The sequence below is a fragment of the Semicossyphus pulcher genome, unplaced genomic scaffold (genome assembly GCF_022749685.1).
Source record: "Semicossyphus pulcher isolate SPU_LCO1_2020_fin unplaced genomic scaffold, fSemPul1.0.p SCAF_5, whole genome shotgun sequence".
In the NCBI taxonomy this organism is placed as follows: Eukaryota; Metazoa; Chordata; class Actinopteri; order Labriformes; family Labridae; genus Semicossyphus; species Semicossyphus pulcher.
The window spans coordinates 9,707,674-9,724,716 of NW_027211726.1; the positions used below are offsets into that span (position 1 = coordinate 9,707,674).

Sequence of the window (17,043 nt, forward strand, 5' to 3'; positions counted from 1 at the left end):
TTTGCCTCACCAGCAGGATGGGCTGCGCTGAGCAGACGCGAGTGTCCTGAGAGCCCCAGTCAGCACAGTTATTGTAGAAGCCTTTCTCTAAGATGTACTGGTTCCCAGAGAAGTCGACGTGGGAGTAGGCGATCCACCTGAAGGGAAAAACAAACAGCTTATACAGCAGCACGTCTTTAATTAGTGGTGTCATGATCGTAGTATACACAGCAGTCATGAACTTACGCCCCGCTCAGCACGTGGATGGAGCGCGTGGAGGTTTTGTACCCAAACAGTTCAACGTCAGGAATGGCCTCGGTCACCTCGAAGGTGTTCTCCTCCTGCATGCCCTCCTGGTCCTCCTCTGGCTGCTCGAACATCACCATCAAAGGCTCGGACAGGTCCTGCAGGAGAGCAAGACAACGGGTTGACTTATGTTACTGAGACGACCAATGCTCAGTCAGTACAACATCTGCAGAACATTTAATCTGCAAGTTGAATTATGACTTATTGAAGCTACAGTAGGCAACATTAACATTAACATTATTTCATAAGAATTTGGTTAAAATAACAAATCAATCAAACAACCAATCAGGGTTAGCTTTCCACGTAACTAGCCAAACACAGCGACTCTGTACAAACTAGCGTCATCTGGCTTCCACGTGGCTTGTGTCAGCAGCGCGCACGCAGAGGTTGTGTCAGTCAGGAGCTGTGGCAACAACCTCCTTAGCCAATAACGGCATATACTGCTAAAGAAGCAGAAATAAGGAAGACCATGGAGGAGGAGGAAAAAGCTACAAAGAGAGCCTTAAATAAAAAGAGGGATCAGACGAGTGGGAGTGCAACGGCCCAATCAGACAGGGCGCGTTTTAGCAGCTGGGGGCAGCTTTTTTGTCATTGTTTTCAATGAGAGGGCGCGCCGCTTTTGAGCTGCTTTTACGCTGCTTTTGAGCTGCTTTTGCACCGTTTTTGCGCCGCTTTTGTGCCTGCGTTTTTGAGGAAACACTCTGATCGTCTCGAGTTGAAATTTTTTTTATTTATTTTTTTGGGGAAAAAAGCGCCTGACAGCTGACAGCTTTGATTTGGTGGTTGCCTTAACAACAGTAGAAAAAAAAAGGCGCAGTGAGCTGCTCTTTCTTTAACCATAGGCTTCAACTAAAAAGGCAGTGCGGTGCGCCTCACGTTTTACAGCCTGCAAAACGCACTCTGTCTGATCGGGCCCTAAGCGGTCGCCCTGTTCCTTCTTGACAGGTAATGGTAGCTCTTACGGTAACAGCTAGCGGTGGCACTAAGCTCCAACACCTAGAGGTAAAAAGGTGGTCCACACCAAGAATCATAACTGTAATGATAACTTTAGTAGTATTTGAACATTTTGCAGCAATAAAGTGAACTTTTTGGAATAAACAGCATCACTCTTTTTCTCTCTCTCTCTCTCTCTCTCTCTCCTCACCCTGGTGCTGCAGATAGACGCACCGCACAACGGCTACACGGCACACACCAGTTGAAAAATGCAGTGCATGTTTGGTGCACTGGAGTAATACAGAGTGTCATGTTGCTCACTGCCACTTTAACAAATACAGACTGCACCGCTCACCGCTCGTATGACTCTAGCAGAGCGCAGCTCAGAATTGCTGCCACCCCACACCCTCCAGTCGTGGTACTCTCCCTCCTCCAGCAGGTACTGGTGGCCTCTGAAGCCGTCCTTCTCGTAGCCCACCCAGCTGCAGAGACAGAGACACGCACAGATTTAAAAAAGAGCCATTACTCCTGAATTTTGCTGCTGTGCAACCTAACCAAACTCATAAACGATCACTAACATGTCCTTAAAGGTTCATTGAATACCATCATAGCACTCACATTCCTCCATGCACTTTAAGGGAGCCGACGCTGTACATGAAGACCGTCTGCTGCCTATCCATTCTGGTCATGAAGTCTCTCATGTTGGCGGTTATGGTCCTCGATTTCCCCGTGAAGTACGGCTTCTCGTAGATCACCATCTGGAGACAAAGAGTGTTACAGTTACAACTCAGAAAGTGTCGTTAATATCACTGATGTCAGAAAAGCTCTCAACAATATCAATAAAAGTATAAGTATGGCTTTGATTTAAGAGCGATTTATAAGCAGTTAAGGTTCTTTCTTACCTTTGGTTCACTCAGATTCTCCACTCTGGGTTCTCCCTGTGATAAAAGAGGCATCAATTAACTTCCTGCACACAATACTCAGAGCAGAGGCTGTAAGGAGTTCAAGCTGTGGCACTTACCACTTTGAGCGGATGCAGTGATCCCACATAGGGCTTCTCCACCCCCCAGGCTGCAGGGTTTGTGTACCCCCCTACCTCCAGGACCCGTGGTACCCCCTGGAAGAAGGGATGTGCGTACACAAGCCACCTGAGAAGCAGATCATAACATTAGTTAACAGATTAACATAACTAAGAATAAATAAAGTAGGAGTTATAAACGATAAAAAGACTCACAGTCCAGCGTTAATGATGATGGAGTTGGCCTTGATGGGGAAGCCAAAGATCCTGGCATCGTCAGACGTGTCTCTGAAGATGACCTTCTTCCCCTCTGCGTTCTCCTCTGGGAACAGGCTGATCTCTGGGACGCTGTAGTCCTGAGGGAGGACAGACAGCAGCCGTTAATGTTACGGAATAGAAATGACATTTATGCTTCACATATGCAGATATATGTGAAGTGTAGTTTACGGCTTAAATCAGGATCTAAATGGGAACAAAAGATTGCGAGGGAGCTGGAGCCTATCCCAGCTGTCACTGGGCGAGAGGCAGGGTTACACCCTGGACTGATCGCCAGTCAATCACAGGGCATAAAGGCCATATTGATTGATATATTGATTCATAAAGAGCTGTGTCTTGGAGCACCAGGTGCCTTTCATTGGCAGAGCGTAGTGGGCGGGAGGGAATTGAAATTCTTGTTGCATATTTGCCCAATTCTTATTTTTTAAGATTATTTTTGCCTTTATTATATAGGAAAGCTGAAGAGAGACAGGAAACGTGGGGAGCAGAGAGTGGGGGAGGACATGCACCAAGTGGATCGGCAGCCTGGGATTCGAACCTGCGATCAGTGCGTCGAGGACTGCAGCCTCTAGACATGGGGCGCCTGCTCCACCAAATGAGCCAGCGCTCCATAATAGCCCAAATTTTAACAAATATATCTATCATGCTATTGGCCTGGATCCAGTTTGTTTACATCAACAGTAAAAGAGAACATTAATATTAATCCTTGTTTGATTCAATCATCATCACCAAAAAACACAAAAGTGCTTATACTTCACCTCAGTGTCATTCAAACTCATTAATAAACAGACATGTAAACTTAAAATTACTTTTCAAAAGGTGTAAACAACTTCAGGAACAAAGTTAACATTAAGTTTAACTTGCAAAGTTTTAATTGATTCAATAAATAATTCATTGAATATTTGACATTTCATACTACTATCGAGCAACAGGTGCTCACTCCTGCTTTTGACACTAGATGGAGCTATTGAGTTGAAGAACACACACCGACTGGAAAGCCACAGGACAACATATCTATGGAAACGATGGCACAGCTGGTCTACCACTGAAGTTAGATTTTGTTAAGGAAGATGAAGTTAAGGACTTCGATTGGTGGATGATATCTTGGCCATCAAACTTTTGTTAATAAAAACATTTATATGTTATCCGTAGATGATACTTATGCCTAAAATAAAATGGATTTCCCCATGTACCTTATCATGACATTTAAAAGGACGTTTGTGAACTCACCCTGACGGCTCTCCGTAGAGACCCGATGACGAACCTCCTGGTCGGCTTCGTCTCCGTCTGCACCTCACTCGTTTCTCCATTCTGCTCTCCGTTCTGCTGCACGCCCCCCGTCTGTCCGTTCTGCGGCTGCTCCTCCTCTGGAGGGCCGAAGGGGTACGTCAGCTCGATGTCTCCCTCGTCTAGAGCGACCTTCTCCCCTTTGAAGTGGGGATGCTCATACAGCACCCAGCTAGGAGGGAAATGAAAGGGCAAGAGGTCACAACCTGCTTAGAGAGTTTTTATAGTGCTTTTTGGTTTACTGTAAATATTTGTTTATTCATCACATTACTGCATCATTATTCTGAAATCTCTGTGTTAACTCAGGAGCCGGTTTAGCTTAGCAGTTAAATCAGCGGCCGATGTACAGATGCTCCGGTTTCAACTCCCACCCTCGTCCCTTTGCCGCATGTCATCCCCCACTTTCTCTTCCCCTGTTTCTCATACTATCCACTATCTGCTCTCTCAATAAAAGGCGCAAAAAGGCCAACAATAATAATTTTACAAAGAATGTGTTCACACATGGGCGAACAAAGTGTCTCATTATTCCTCGCAGTGATGCTGCGGTTTGATTCGACACAGCTGCTGCTTTGCTCCTGAGTTTTCACAGTTTATATAATAATTGAAAGTCAAGCTATGTTACCTTTGAAAGAAGACACTTTACCTATCTGACATTCAAAATACAATAATAAGCAAACACAGCATGAATTTTGTGACTAATGCTCCCATTTACACTAAAATAGATGATAAACAGGGTTTGCTTTCGTGTGTGGCTACCTGTGATTGCCAAGTTGCTACGCTAATATGCTAATATGCTAATATGCTAATATGGTCACTTCTGCTTCCAAAAACCAAGAGGGAGTCAGCCGAGTGCCAAACTGTAGGCCACAAACCAACAGGAGACGTCACAGTGTGTACGTTCTCCTCATCTACATCTGGTGTGACCACTAGCTTCCAGGGGCTAATGTTTGCTAATGTTAGCTTGCTAATGTTAGCAAACTTTAGATCCATACTGCTGCGTAACTGACATTCCTAAGTTTAATCATTGACTACACTATAGTTGGCAGTTTTCTAAGGCCTTATTTGTTGTAATTAGCAAAACTACGATTTAAAATTATATAAAGAATTTTAAGAGGAAATCACTTTTTTGAAACAGCTAGATTAATATTCATATGAGTTGATAACAGGAAGGCCTAAACTCCACGCTGCTTTTCCGTTTGGGTTTAAAAGCCAAAAAGGTTGGAAACAACGGCTTTAACAACAAATAACGCTTTTTTTAAAAATTATTTTTTTATAATCCAATCAAACGGCTTGTATGTAACCGTGTAATCCCAACAGTAACTATTTGAATCAAATGACTAAAGTGGAATAAAAAGTACAACAGTCCAATGAAATGGTATGGATTAGAAGTAAATGGAAGCATATAATGGAACCTTTAATTGTAGCTAAGCACAGGTCTCACTGGGCGGGACAAATCTTTTAATAAAAGAAATTAGATCCTAGTTTGAGGATACAAACTTCTAAAACTGATTAATTACAGCATTAGCTGCGGTTTGGGCAGAGCTGCAGAGAGTGACGCTGGTGTTGACAACATAATTATCTCTGCATACGAAGCCAAGCGAGCGTTAGTCTGGTTAGGGTGCAGGCCAGAGCACAACCGCGAGTGTTAACTGCGGCTCACAAAGCTGGCTGTGTGTGATAAAACATTCCACATCTGACACACGTGTGTGTATTTAATCGGGTGCGTAGGTGTGTTGAGTATTAAAGGCATGAATATCTGTTTTGTTTGGACACTACATTAGAGCGTTAGGAGATAAGGCCTTAGTTCGAAAAACCAGTGTTTCACTTTCAAGAAAAACAAGATGCGGAGGTGGCATCAGATCTACCGCTGACGCTTGGAAGATCTGAGGAAGCCTCGGGTTTAATGTGTGTGCCAAATATGTGGCGGTGGCATGAGGAAGAAACGCTGATTTATTTACAGCCACAACTTGTGGATAAACTTAGAAGTTTAAAGAGAGCAGGTTTTGTTTTTGGTCTCAGTTTTGCACATGAAACACATGAAGAAGAAAATACCCACGGCAGTAGCTGTGTGCCACTTTATACTCATTTTAAGCAGCATTTTAACACTGTTTGTTTGGGAGCTCTTCACAGCAGCACAAATTAAACTATAGTGCTGAAATACTTAGCAAGATAAGAGCAATAAAGGCTTTTTTCGTTATCTGTAAGTACAAAACCTTGTGTTTTATACCGTTTATCCGTTTACCTCGACCTTGATCTTTCATTTAAAGACCAATCTCCGGGTGGCATTGCAATCGATTTACATGCTACATACTTTCCCTCTACAAATAACATTAAATAAATAAATAGCACAATGCGGTATTTAATTTGTAAACAGCTAAGAGGCTCCGTAATTTGGGGTGCCAGAAATGTCAAAACGAAGCAAATGTGTCTCACGCTCACCCTCCTCTGACGACCCTGATGGAGATGGTCTCCTGCAGCTCCCAGGCCGTGGCATCGATGATGTCACTGTGCACCTCGATCCTCTGGCCGCACATGCCTGGCTGGTCAAAGATATAAATCTGGAGAGAAAGTGAGCAAATGTAAGAACAGATGTTACGGTGAATTTACTCATTTCAGCAGGGCGGATGTTTGCCATCATGTTTCCCTGCTCACGATGCAGCTCTGCAGACACAGTGAGACTTTTTAAGCGTAAAAATATCAGATCTTAAACTATGCAAAAAGAGATATTAAGCAATTTTTGCAATTCTTTTTACATCACTAGTCATTCAATGGGACTACGAGAATGATACAGCATCAAACCGGGTGTTATTACAAGAATTACTGCAGGCAAGAGCTCAACCTGTGCTGCTAAAAAATCCTTTATATTCTGATGAGAAATGACAGAATGGAGCCATTATCCTCAAATGGCATTATCTCAAATTTCATATCCATGCATGAAACTTGAATTTCACAGTAATCCCCTTCACACAACTGATACAAGAAAGTAAGGCAGAAAGAAACAGCAGTGAGTTGCAGGTCAGCACTGATCCTCAGTTTCTATTATTAGCATGAAAACGCAGGTGAAACTTTTTAGGAATTTAAGAAAGGCTGAATTACAGAAGCTTCTATTTACATCTATATATCTGACATGTTTGGTCCGGTCCGTCCTGAAGCCCTGCAGCATGGAAGAGTACTCAGAAGCTGAACCTAAATGTCAGCTCCTCCTCCAGCATTCAGGATCCTTCATCAAATCTCAATGAGATAATGTCAGACATCGGCTGCGTGCAGCAGCAGGCCTGACATTTAAAAGTTAATAGCGCATGTGGCGAGAAATATGCAAAAGTATCAGGTATGCCGTTTAATGACATCAATCACAGCCTGAAATTCCACATGAGGCGTCTGGGAAGTTTTTGGTAATCTGGTGAACAACAAAAGATTTAACCAACGAGTCGGCTGCTTACTGAAGAGAGGTTATGAGCGGTTACATAAAGAACATGTGAGACAAACACTGTGGAGCGTCTTGTTTTGATGCTTTTCCACCCATCATGACGTTAAACAGCTTTGTAATCTGTAAAAGAATTTGTATCAGCGTAACACCACACCACATGAGAGTCAAAGAGACATCTTTGTTTACTTTCATCAAACTTTTTGAGGTTTAAAGTCGAGCTGAAACGGCATTTCGAGAGTATCCAGCTTCTGTATCGTTACGTTGACCGTGTGAAACAGGATGTGCAGGCGGGACATATCATTAGAGGGATTTGATTTGATCGTTGAGAAGTGGGCATAGACAGACGTTCTCCACAGCGCAGTAGCTAGCTAACTGACTGAGCGTTCTTGGTGCTCTGCGGCTAAATGTTGCAGATTGATTGGTTGAAATTGGTTGGTGCTAACTTACGTAAGCACACAGTATGATGAAAAAAATGATCTGATTTTGATGTAAGAATACGAGGAAATTGATTTTCTGTATTTTTTTTGGCCTATATTGTCAAATAGATGCACAATATTACCGAATAGTGATCTAAAAGGATTAAAATGACATTTTAAATATGTTTTTCTGTTACTTGAAATTGCAACGACAAATCTAGAATAGGCTCTATCGAGTAATATTACATTAAAACATATTAAAACACCTAATTTAAATCTCTTTAAACTTCAAATGTTGCTGAAAAATCCTTGTATGTACTTAAGGCTTCAAATTTGTAAAAAGAATCTAACTTTAACTTAAAACAAGACTCTACGGCCGAGCTAGCAAGTACACAGTTGGAACAGGGGCGCTTTGAGCTAAATGCTAACTGAAGCATGCTAACCCGCTCGCCAATTTAACCGCTATCGCCCTGTTTAGCGGACAAAATGTTTACCGCACTCAACATTTCAGTTACAGTGTAAGCATGCTGGCATTAGCCACTTAGCACTCAACACAAAGTACAACCAAGGATGATGGGAATGCTGTTTCGCAAGAATGTAGACATAAATTGTTGTCGTCCTTGGAGCTCAGCTGCTACCATGGCTAACAATGCACTTCAGGGCATTATTAGAGATCAACAGAAGAACCTGGAGAGTGTGAACATGAACTAATTTGTTCTATTTGAGCAATTTGTCATGAGAAAAGTTGTTTATCTCCACACTCACTCCACAGAATTAGCCTTGGTAGTAGAAGAATAACTTCCTGGTTCCTGGTTGGAGCTAATCAGTGAAAGCAGCTGTTAGCTTTGAGTGTGAACGTGTAACTAAGGTAAGTGGCTTGTGGTTTAGCTTTACTCAAAAGGGTACTTTGTTTGGAGACTCACCTTTCCGGGACGAGGATTCAGCTTCCCGTGTTCCTTCTCTTTGGTGAGCTACGGACAAAGAAACAAAAGCGTGTTAGCAAACGTGTAATTAGGCTACACATAAGTATTTAAGCACTGATCTTCTTCTTCTTCTGTAACTATGATTGTCACTGCCAATATGTCTCGTCAAATAAAATGTAATATGCAACAACATCAGGAGTCATAAATTTGGTTTCTAAGTTGTGACTGTACACATGCCAGACAATCCAAACATTGTTTATGCGTCTCAGTCAGTTCAGCAGCGTCTGGGGGCTTTAGGGAGGGGAAGCGATGACAGAGGACATCCGTAATGACAGGCTCCTCTTTGACAGGTGGAAGCGCATTCCTCTCCTCTACCTGTTTAACTGGATGCTTTCGAGTGCTTTCCCCCACTCATCACAACACTATGAGCTCACCTGAGGTCTGCACTGAAAGATGTTCAGTGCACCCAAGAGGTGACGAGTTAACTGATGGTTTCACCTGTAGGTGTGCATTTCCGAGTCGCGGCAGGTATGCTGCTGGAATTCTGGGATATTTACTTGTGAAACAAGAATGTGAAGTGTTCAGTGTGCACAGTGTGACTGATTGCTTTGTGGCAGTGTGTGTCTGTGTGGTCTCAGGTATCACTGGGCCTCTTCTCTCTGGAAGCTCCGTAGGAAACAGGTTATTATCTGGATCATGTTACAAACTGGGCCACTATACTGTAGGAGCTTCTGTTTCAGCGTGACTTCCAGTCTGAATTTGTCTCCGTCCTCAACCTAGATTAATTTGAAGAAGTTTCTAATTATGTACGTTTTGATAAAAGCTAACCAATGTCAATTTGAACTGACCTTATAGGACAGAAAAGTAGTTAAACATTTCTAAACTGCAACAGAACACCTTTTTACACATTTTCTTTCTTTCTTCAGGCAACCAATCAGATGGGGCGGCACTCGTCACCCTGGTTACCAAACATGGAGGACAGTATCACAATAGAGATAGAAAAGCCCGTTTGTGGGAGCAGATCGGCCGGATATGCTTCTATCGCCCTACGTGTTGTAAGCTTGTTGTTAACTGTGTAGTAAGTTAAACTTATTGTTGTCATAGAAACAAACCCTGTGTGCAGCGTCATCGCACAAGCGCTTCATCCCAGCGATTTTCTGCCACAGAAAGGCGCTTATGAGGACACGGGCCTTACTCAGCTTTTACCGTCAGCCTGACACCACACAGCGTCCCTAATGCTACAGTGAAAATAGCAAAAACTGATTGGTCTTTACATCCTAACGCAAACCCTGGACAGGTTACACATTGTGTTATCAACAGACAACATATATATTCCTGCAGCATGTCACAGGAACATGCATGGTGTCCTGTATGTGTTGATGCTCGGGGGCAGAAAAACCTGATCCTCAGAAGTCAGTGGCGACACTTGAGTCGGTCTCACAGGTTTTCTTTCCATTTAATTAACTAAACAGTTCTGGTCAACAATGAGACTGTTTAGTCTCGTAAACAATAAATGCATGAGAACAAATGTAAATATGAGTGACACCGTTTGAAGGAGCCACATTGAATGACTTAATTCCTTAAAAGATAAAATGCGATGCAGGAACGTCAATGTTTTCCTGCTTAAATATAAATCTGTGTACTTTTTCTGCTTATATAATTTCTTTATAACGTGACTGCATCCCTATGCAGCTCAAAACAAGGCCAAACAGCTGCCTCATACATGCAGTGATGTGTTTACTGCCGCCTTAAAGCCAAATCAAATCAATAAATTCTAACAGACACTTCTTTCCTTCTGTTCCCGTCCCTCTTTGCACCCATGAGATCTGCTCTCCCATAAAACGAGTTACCACACATGGAATGTGCAGTTTCAGCAAATCACATCTACAAAAAAAAGTGATGACATTCATAAAGCTGCTGAACAAAGCGAATCAAACCCTCTCAGAAGGGAACAGATAATCTTCTTTGTCATCTTCTATTTACCCTGCCACCCTCAAATTTTCTCCCTGTCAGCTCCGCTCCGTCAAATATCAAGCAGACAAGCGAGGAAGTGTGAGGATGAAGACAAAAGGCGAGGTGTGGCCGTGTCTCTGCAGGAACGGGCAGATAGCTGGGATGGGTGGGGAGCCCGGCGGAGACGAAAACAGGAAAAACAGAGTTCTGCCAGGAGTCAATGATTGACAGGTTTCACTCCCACCGGCTGTGAGCGTGTCACTGATGGTTTATATGCATGAAGGAGTTTACAGCGTGGCTGATGTAAAGCATTAGATTAATGCTTTGACAAACATTGAGATCATCCGGCAGTGTCTTTCAAACGTCCCATTCCCCTGAAGTAAATCATTTTCGCAAACAGTCATCTATCTTTCCACTTCTCCTTTCAGTCAGTCTGCAGGCGCAGAGCAGGACAAAGCTGTAAAACACATCCCTGTTCACACCCAGGTCATAACAGCACACTGACACACTACTCTAACCGATAACAGATATTCAATTATATGCAGCTTTTTTCTGTTGCGTTTGTGCGCTGGGTTTGTGTGTGTCTGACTTTGCATCCTTTATGTTTTTGCAGCACGTTTGCTGTTAATGCATTTGTTCCGGCTTTCTGCAGCTCGTTATTTGTTCTGCAGCTCGTTTTTGTTGTTGGATACGAAAATCTTTTTGCAATTTGCATCGTTCCTGAATCTGCAGCCTGTATCTCCGTTGCAGCATGTTTGCCCTTTTACCTACTGTAATTGGTGGCATATCAGTCAGACATCTAGTCTATGAATTTCTATGAGTTTTATCCCATGTTACCTCACATGCAGATGCATTTGCAGCAGTATGTACTGGGTGCGACTTTTGGGGAAAAAAAGTCACAAGCAGCGCCCAGTTAGTGACACGTTTTCCATCAGCCAGCAGTGGTTTGTCTGCCAGAGAGTTGGCGGACAGGTCTCTGCAAGCGTTGCGAATAAACAAAAATCTACTATGGCTGAACAAACAAAGAAAAGATGGATGACTACAGATACAACTTCAAAAATAAGTGAAAATCCAAAGAAAAAGAAACTAACTCGACGCTCAGATGAAGGCAAACAGTCTAAAAAGGAAAGCGATCGTCAGCGAGGAAAATCAAGAGTTACAACTGGAGCCAACCGTGGACGTCACACATGGGAAGTGTGCTCCCGCAATTACCGTTTATCACCATAGGTGCCGCTAAAGAGAACGAAACTGAGCTCTTTGAGAATACAACTTTAAATATTAAAGGGACAAACATAATTTAAGTGTTATTTACTGCCTAAATGGTATGAGTGAAATGTTTGACGTTGCTAAATGTAAGACTGGAGACATCTGGCGATCACAATCCACACAGAAAACGTGAACTAACTTCACAAAATCCAACTTTTATGGCCGACCAGGTGTGCTGTTATAAAGTGTGATCCTTTAGTTTTTTAAGGGGCATATATGTGCGACAATTGTGATTGGATAAGATATTTTTTTGCCTTCTCTCCATATTTTCTTTAACATTCTGGTCATTAGTGTACTAGATAGGAAAATAAAACTTGTTCTGTCACAGTTATTCTTCTCCTCTTAAGATCTTACGAGGCTCTAACTTATCGTCTGCAGTTTGCGTCGGCCTTCAGTGACCGGGTCAGTAATATGAGCCGTGGTCCGGCTGTGAACTCTGGCCTGGAAAAAGGAGCTGCAGCAGCCATATTACTGAACATCACAGAGGCAAACTGAGCATTGTTCGAGCCTGAGCAAACATCCTGTGCAAACATTTGGTTTAAAAGTACACGGGGCAGCTGGAGACTAATGAGAGGTTAGTTACACTTCTAGAATCCAGCAGACACCAGCTCTTATCATAGGCATGTATATACAAGCGATATACAGCGTGATTAAAATAATACTGTAAGGATCTGGTTTCACTGTTGTAAAAGCATCACGATGTTCCCTCAGGGGTCAGAGCTGCGGGTACTTTGTTTGCAATCTTTTGGCGTACCTGCACTCTTAATGCAAAACCGTTAATTACAAAGTTTAATGGTTTAGAGCGTAATCAACATTTAGTGAAGTGAAACAGGAAGAGCAACTGAAAGTGTGTGAGAGAGAGAGGGTGTGTGCAGCACACGTGTGTTCTTTCCTCTGCTTATAAAAATCATTTATGAGCTGATCTGATCAGCGAAACTCTGAACATGAAGGCTTGCATGTTAGAACGAGTGTGTGCATGTGCGAAAGCCTGAGACACGCCCCTTTTCTGTGTGATTGAGTGATCAGTTGGAATAGCATGTACCCGACCGGTGGGGGTTTAGATCCCACCGACCTACTTCTTTTTGCAGATGCATGACTACTGAAGGACCAATTGCACGGGCTGTTTTTCTGCAGCCACTTCAACTCTAATGCATGCAAATGTTCAACAAACACTCAAATTAGGCAGCTCTATAAGAAGGTGCATGTTGCAGTATGTGAGGGTTTGCAGACACCAACAATGAAGCCATCTCTCTCACCTATTGTAAGCTGACCTGCTGTATGTTCTTTTTTTTTTTTTTTTTTTACAAGAGGGAGAAGAATAGATCTGAGAGCGAGGCCAAGAGCTGCCAACGTAATAGGTAAAAGGCAGATTTTCTTTCTTATGCCTTTACACGAGTCAGAGTTAACATGTCAAGCCTGAAAGAACATCCAGATGACTGCAAATATAAATAAAGTGTAAAATTTTTATTCTAATGAAACCTGTCTAAACAGAAATGTGCATTCTAGTTTCTGTCTGTTGTCTTAGAAGTATCGTCTGATCGTTTGTCAGCTGGCTTTGGTTGCATGCGGGAAATTGGCCAAACTCCCAGAATCCATCAGGTCGTATCTGATGAAAGATTTGCATTTAACAAAACTCTGTAAACAGAAATCTGCATTTAACTTCCGATAACAATCGACAAATTTGTTCATTTGACTGTAACCACTAATCCGGTATTAAGCAATATTCTTTATTGCTACTTTACTGCAGTCTACTCTGGAATTGCATTATTCATATGCCCTGTGCATACGTCTGTTCCCTGAACTGGGGCCTGCTCCTACTTAAATAGGGTCTACAAGCTTTTCACCAGAAGGTGGATGTAAGATTCCTTATATATTCCAACTTTGGGATGGGAGGTTTGATTTAAATATCACTTATCACTGAATGAGGTAACACAATGGTGATTGAGCCCACAGATGAAAGCCTTTGCATTTGCAGTATTACAGACTGGGTGTCTGGTGACGCCCAGTTAGTGACGCTTATCGATCACCCAGCAGTGGTTGGTCTGCCAGAGAGGGTAGGCGGAGCTAAGCGGCTGCTTTTCCGGTCTCTGCAAGTGTTGCGAGTAAAAAAACAAACAATTGGACGCTCCGATGAAGGCAAACAGTCTAAAAAGGAAAGCGACCGTCAGCGAGGAAAATCAACCGGAGCTAACCGTGGACGTCACACATGCAACACTGTCTGGATATCGGTGAAGTGTGCTCCTGCAATTACCGTTTATCGCCATAGGTGCCGCCAAAGAGAACGAAGCTGAGATCTTCGAGATTACAACTTTAAGACATAAGAATAATACATAGTGAATATATATACACAAGTAATACTCACATAAGCATCAGGGAAGGCTCTGTATTTGGAAATTAAATTCCTGTCCAGCTCCTGTTCTTGGCTCTGGAACTGAGACCCTGCATTCATGCTGTTGAACAATGAAGTCTGCGGGCCTCCCACGGTGCCCTCGCTGCTGAAGCTCCTCTGCAGGAGGGGAGTTAAACCCACACCCATCCCCATCCCCATCCCCTGGTTCTGGTTCTGGCCAAACACAGATAAGGGGGACTCCGTGTTGGTGAACTGCCGGTGGAGGTCTATGGAGCCGGTGGGGCTGAGGAGGCGGGTGGGGCTGTTGCTGGAGGTCGGCGAGCCGATGGAAAGCACTGGAGGTCGACTCATCCGCGCATTGGGGTCTTCGGCACCGGTCAAGGAGCCGGACGCGGAGGGGGAGTTGTTCAAAAGGAAGGAGAAGCGGTCGAAGCGGGATCCTGCTGGGTCTGTGCCAGCGCCCTGGTCACTAAAGTCCTTCGACCCCAGGCTCAGGCGGTCGTTTGTAAGCCCTGTTTCAGGCAGCGAGCTCGCGCGGAAGAGCGGGCGGTGGGCCTGTCGGTTCTCCTGCTTCAGATCGATGGATCCTGCCCTGTAGCTCCCGAAGATCACGCTGTTGTCCAGGCGGGAGCCGGCGCTGGGAGACTGAAGTCCTCCATTTCCATTCATCAGCGGGGATTGTAAGTCCTCAGGAGAAGTTCTCATCACAATACTGTTGGTGGCAGACGCTCTCAGGGGCAAGTTCATGTGCGACTCCTGCAGCTGGTTGAAATTATGTAATAGATGGAGCAAAGAGACAAAAGGTTAGCTTAACCAAAAACAGGCGAACAGATGCTCTTAAGTACCAAGAAATGTGACAGAGTCATGCAGATGATCGAGAGACTTTTGCTCCGCGAATTTCAATGAGTGGGGCTGGAAAATCTGCATACAAATGCAAAGTGTTGTTTTGAGTTTATCGTATTTGTATTTTACTTTAGTTACATGTAAATTATTTTTGTCGTAGTGCAGCTGCAGCGCAAATTTCAGTTGCAAGAGAAAGTAGGAAGCAGCTTAAATGCATGCTTACATTTGCTGCTGTTATGCAAATCTGAGGTGTTATCAAGATCAACAGTCCGCGTGGCTAATCCTCCAGTCTGATTGGTGTTTAAGTTTTAGGCTATACGCATGTCATTAGCAAAGTCTGCTTCCGTTGTACGTTTCCAACTTTACCAACTTTTCAGCCAAGAGTAAAAAACTTTGATGCTGTTTTTTTTATTCTTTTGTTTTCACACCTTTTTTTAGGCTCTAATTAAAAAATGCACAAGAAAGCAAACGCAATTTTAGACGTCCACTGTTACTTCTGAAAAACCAAAGAAGGATAAGGACAACAGCAAACCAGCCCAGAAAGTCTGACAATAGACGATAATAGATTTAAAAAGTTACTTGTACATGTAGACGTTCCTGCTGCACGCAGTGAGCCATGTAACCCTTACTCATGTTGCATTAATTAAACTTAAACTTAAAGGACAGATAATGAGACTGTACTCTACCTGCTGGCTCTGCTTCATAAGCTCCAGTGGAGAGCGAGAGTCTCTGCCTGTGCTCCTCTTCAGTCCGAGCTCGGCAGGCAGAGTGTACAGTCCGTTCAGCGATTCTGCAGGCTTGCCAACGGCCTCCATCTTTTTCAGAGGGCTGCTGATGGAGTCTCGCACGTCCAAGCTGACGGGGCTGGGAGCATCCTCGACTATTGGAGGCAGGGAGGAGACGAGGACCGGGGGAGGGGCGCGCAGGCCGACGGTCCTCGGCCTCATGGAGGGTCCCATGCTCTTCAGGGTGTCCACCAGGCTGTCCATTTCGAACTGGTGGGGGGACTCTACTTCAGGGGAGGCCGGGGGAACGGAGGTGGGAGCCACAGGGTCGGAGACCAGCTCCACCAGAGTGGCCTTGAACACTCCAGTAAACTGATCCGAGTCTTCCCCTGCTGTGAAACTGTCTGTGCGGTCGTAGCTGGTGTGTTTCGGTGAGAAGGAGCCAGACTCAGGACTCTGATGTGACTCCCAGCGCGACTTGAACCTCTCTGACTCTCCCTCCCTCTGTGACTCCCTCTCTCCTGCAGGTGCAGCAGGCTCCTCCCGCTCCACTAAGCCTCTCCTACACCCCTCCGTCCGCTCGCCTGCTGGCTCACTCTCACGGCTCAGATAGACTTCGCTCCTGTCACTCAGCCTGCTGGCGAGGCTGATATGTTCCTCTGAAGCGGGGGAGAAGGAGGAGGAGGAGGACAAGGCGTTGTCGACATGTTTGTATGCTGTAGCCTCGGGGAGAGCAGAGGAGGAGGAGAAGGAGGTGGTTTCTGTGTAACTCAGTGAATCAGAATGGGACACATCCCCTGTTGTGTGCGGTTTATACTGAGAAACCCCCTCGAATCTGTTCTTCCATCTGTACTGTGAGTCCACATCTGATCCGTTCGATTCAGTCACAGTGGAGCTGCTGTTGCTTAAGTCCCCTGTGTCCTGGCTGCCCTCAGACTCACTGACCAGAGACATTTTATGGACACGATATCTTGTCTCTTCATCTTTAGGGGGAGAGGAGCTCTTCACGGACAGTTTGGTGCTCAGGCTGCTGTAGCCTGAATTCATGTTGTCGTCCGATTCCTGGTCAGCTTCGGTGGGCTGTTTATCTGAAGCTGAGATTTCTGGAGCGGCTGTGGGTGTCCTTGAAGCTGTCAGGGTCCTGTATCATAAGGAAAAGATGACAAAAACAGAAGAGACATAAGGATTTAATATTTGTACCTGGTCCAAAGTGTATCAAGTGCTGCAGAGCCTCCAGGGCGTGGTGATCATTGCAATGGCAAAAATGCAAATTATGCATTTTAATATCTCGACTTGCAAAAGGCTCTTTGAATATTTCCTTATCTGCATTGACGACATGTT

At 44.2% G+C, this 17,043-nt stretch overlaps 1 protein-coding gene across 1 annotated transcript in view; it reads right to left on the bottom strand.

Moving 5' to 3' along the window:
* The window catches only part of crybg2 (crystallin beta-gamma domain containing 2), a 54,415-nt gene that overhangs the window by 5,389 nt on the left and 31,983 nt on the right, over nt 1-17,043 (bottom strand). Inside the window, exons 5-16 of the mRNA XM_069681259.1 lie at nt 15,664-16,843; nt 14,147-14,896; nt 8,566-8,613; nt 6,239-6,357; nt 3,743-3,971; nt 2,453-2,592; nt 2,240-2,366; nt 2,121-2,156; nt 1,837-1,976; nt 1,574-1,700; nt 226-383; nt 11-137 (exon numbers count right to left, since the gene is read on the bottom strand). Of these exons, the coding sequence (XP_069537360.1) occupies nt 11-137; nt 226-383; nt 1,574-1,700; nt 1,837-1,976; nt 2,121-2,156; nt 2,240-2,366; nt 2,453-2,592; nt 3,743-3,971; nt 6,239-6,357; nt 8,566-8,613; nt 14,147-14,896; nt 15,664-16,843 (3,181 nt within the window). The remainder of the gene's footprint in view (nt 1-10; nt 138-225; nt 384-1,573; nt 1,701-1,836; nt 1,977-2,120; nt 2,157-2,239; nt 2,367-2,452; nt 2,593-3,742; nt 3,972-6,238; nt 6,358-8,565; nt 8,614-14,146; nt 14,897-15,663; nt 16,844-17,043) is intronic.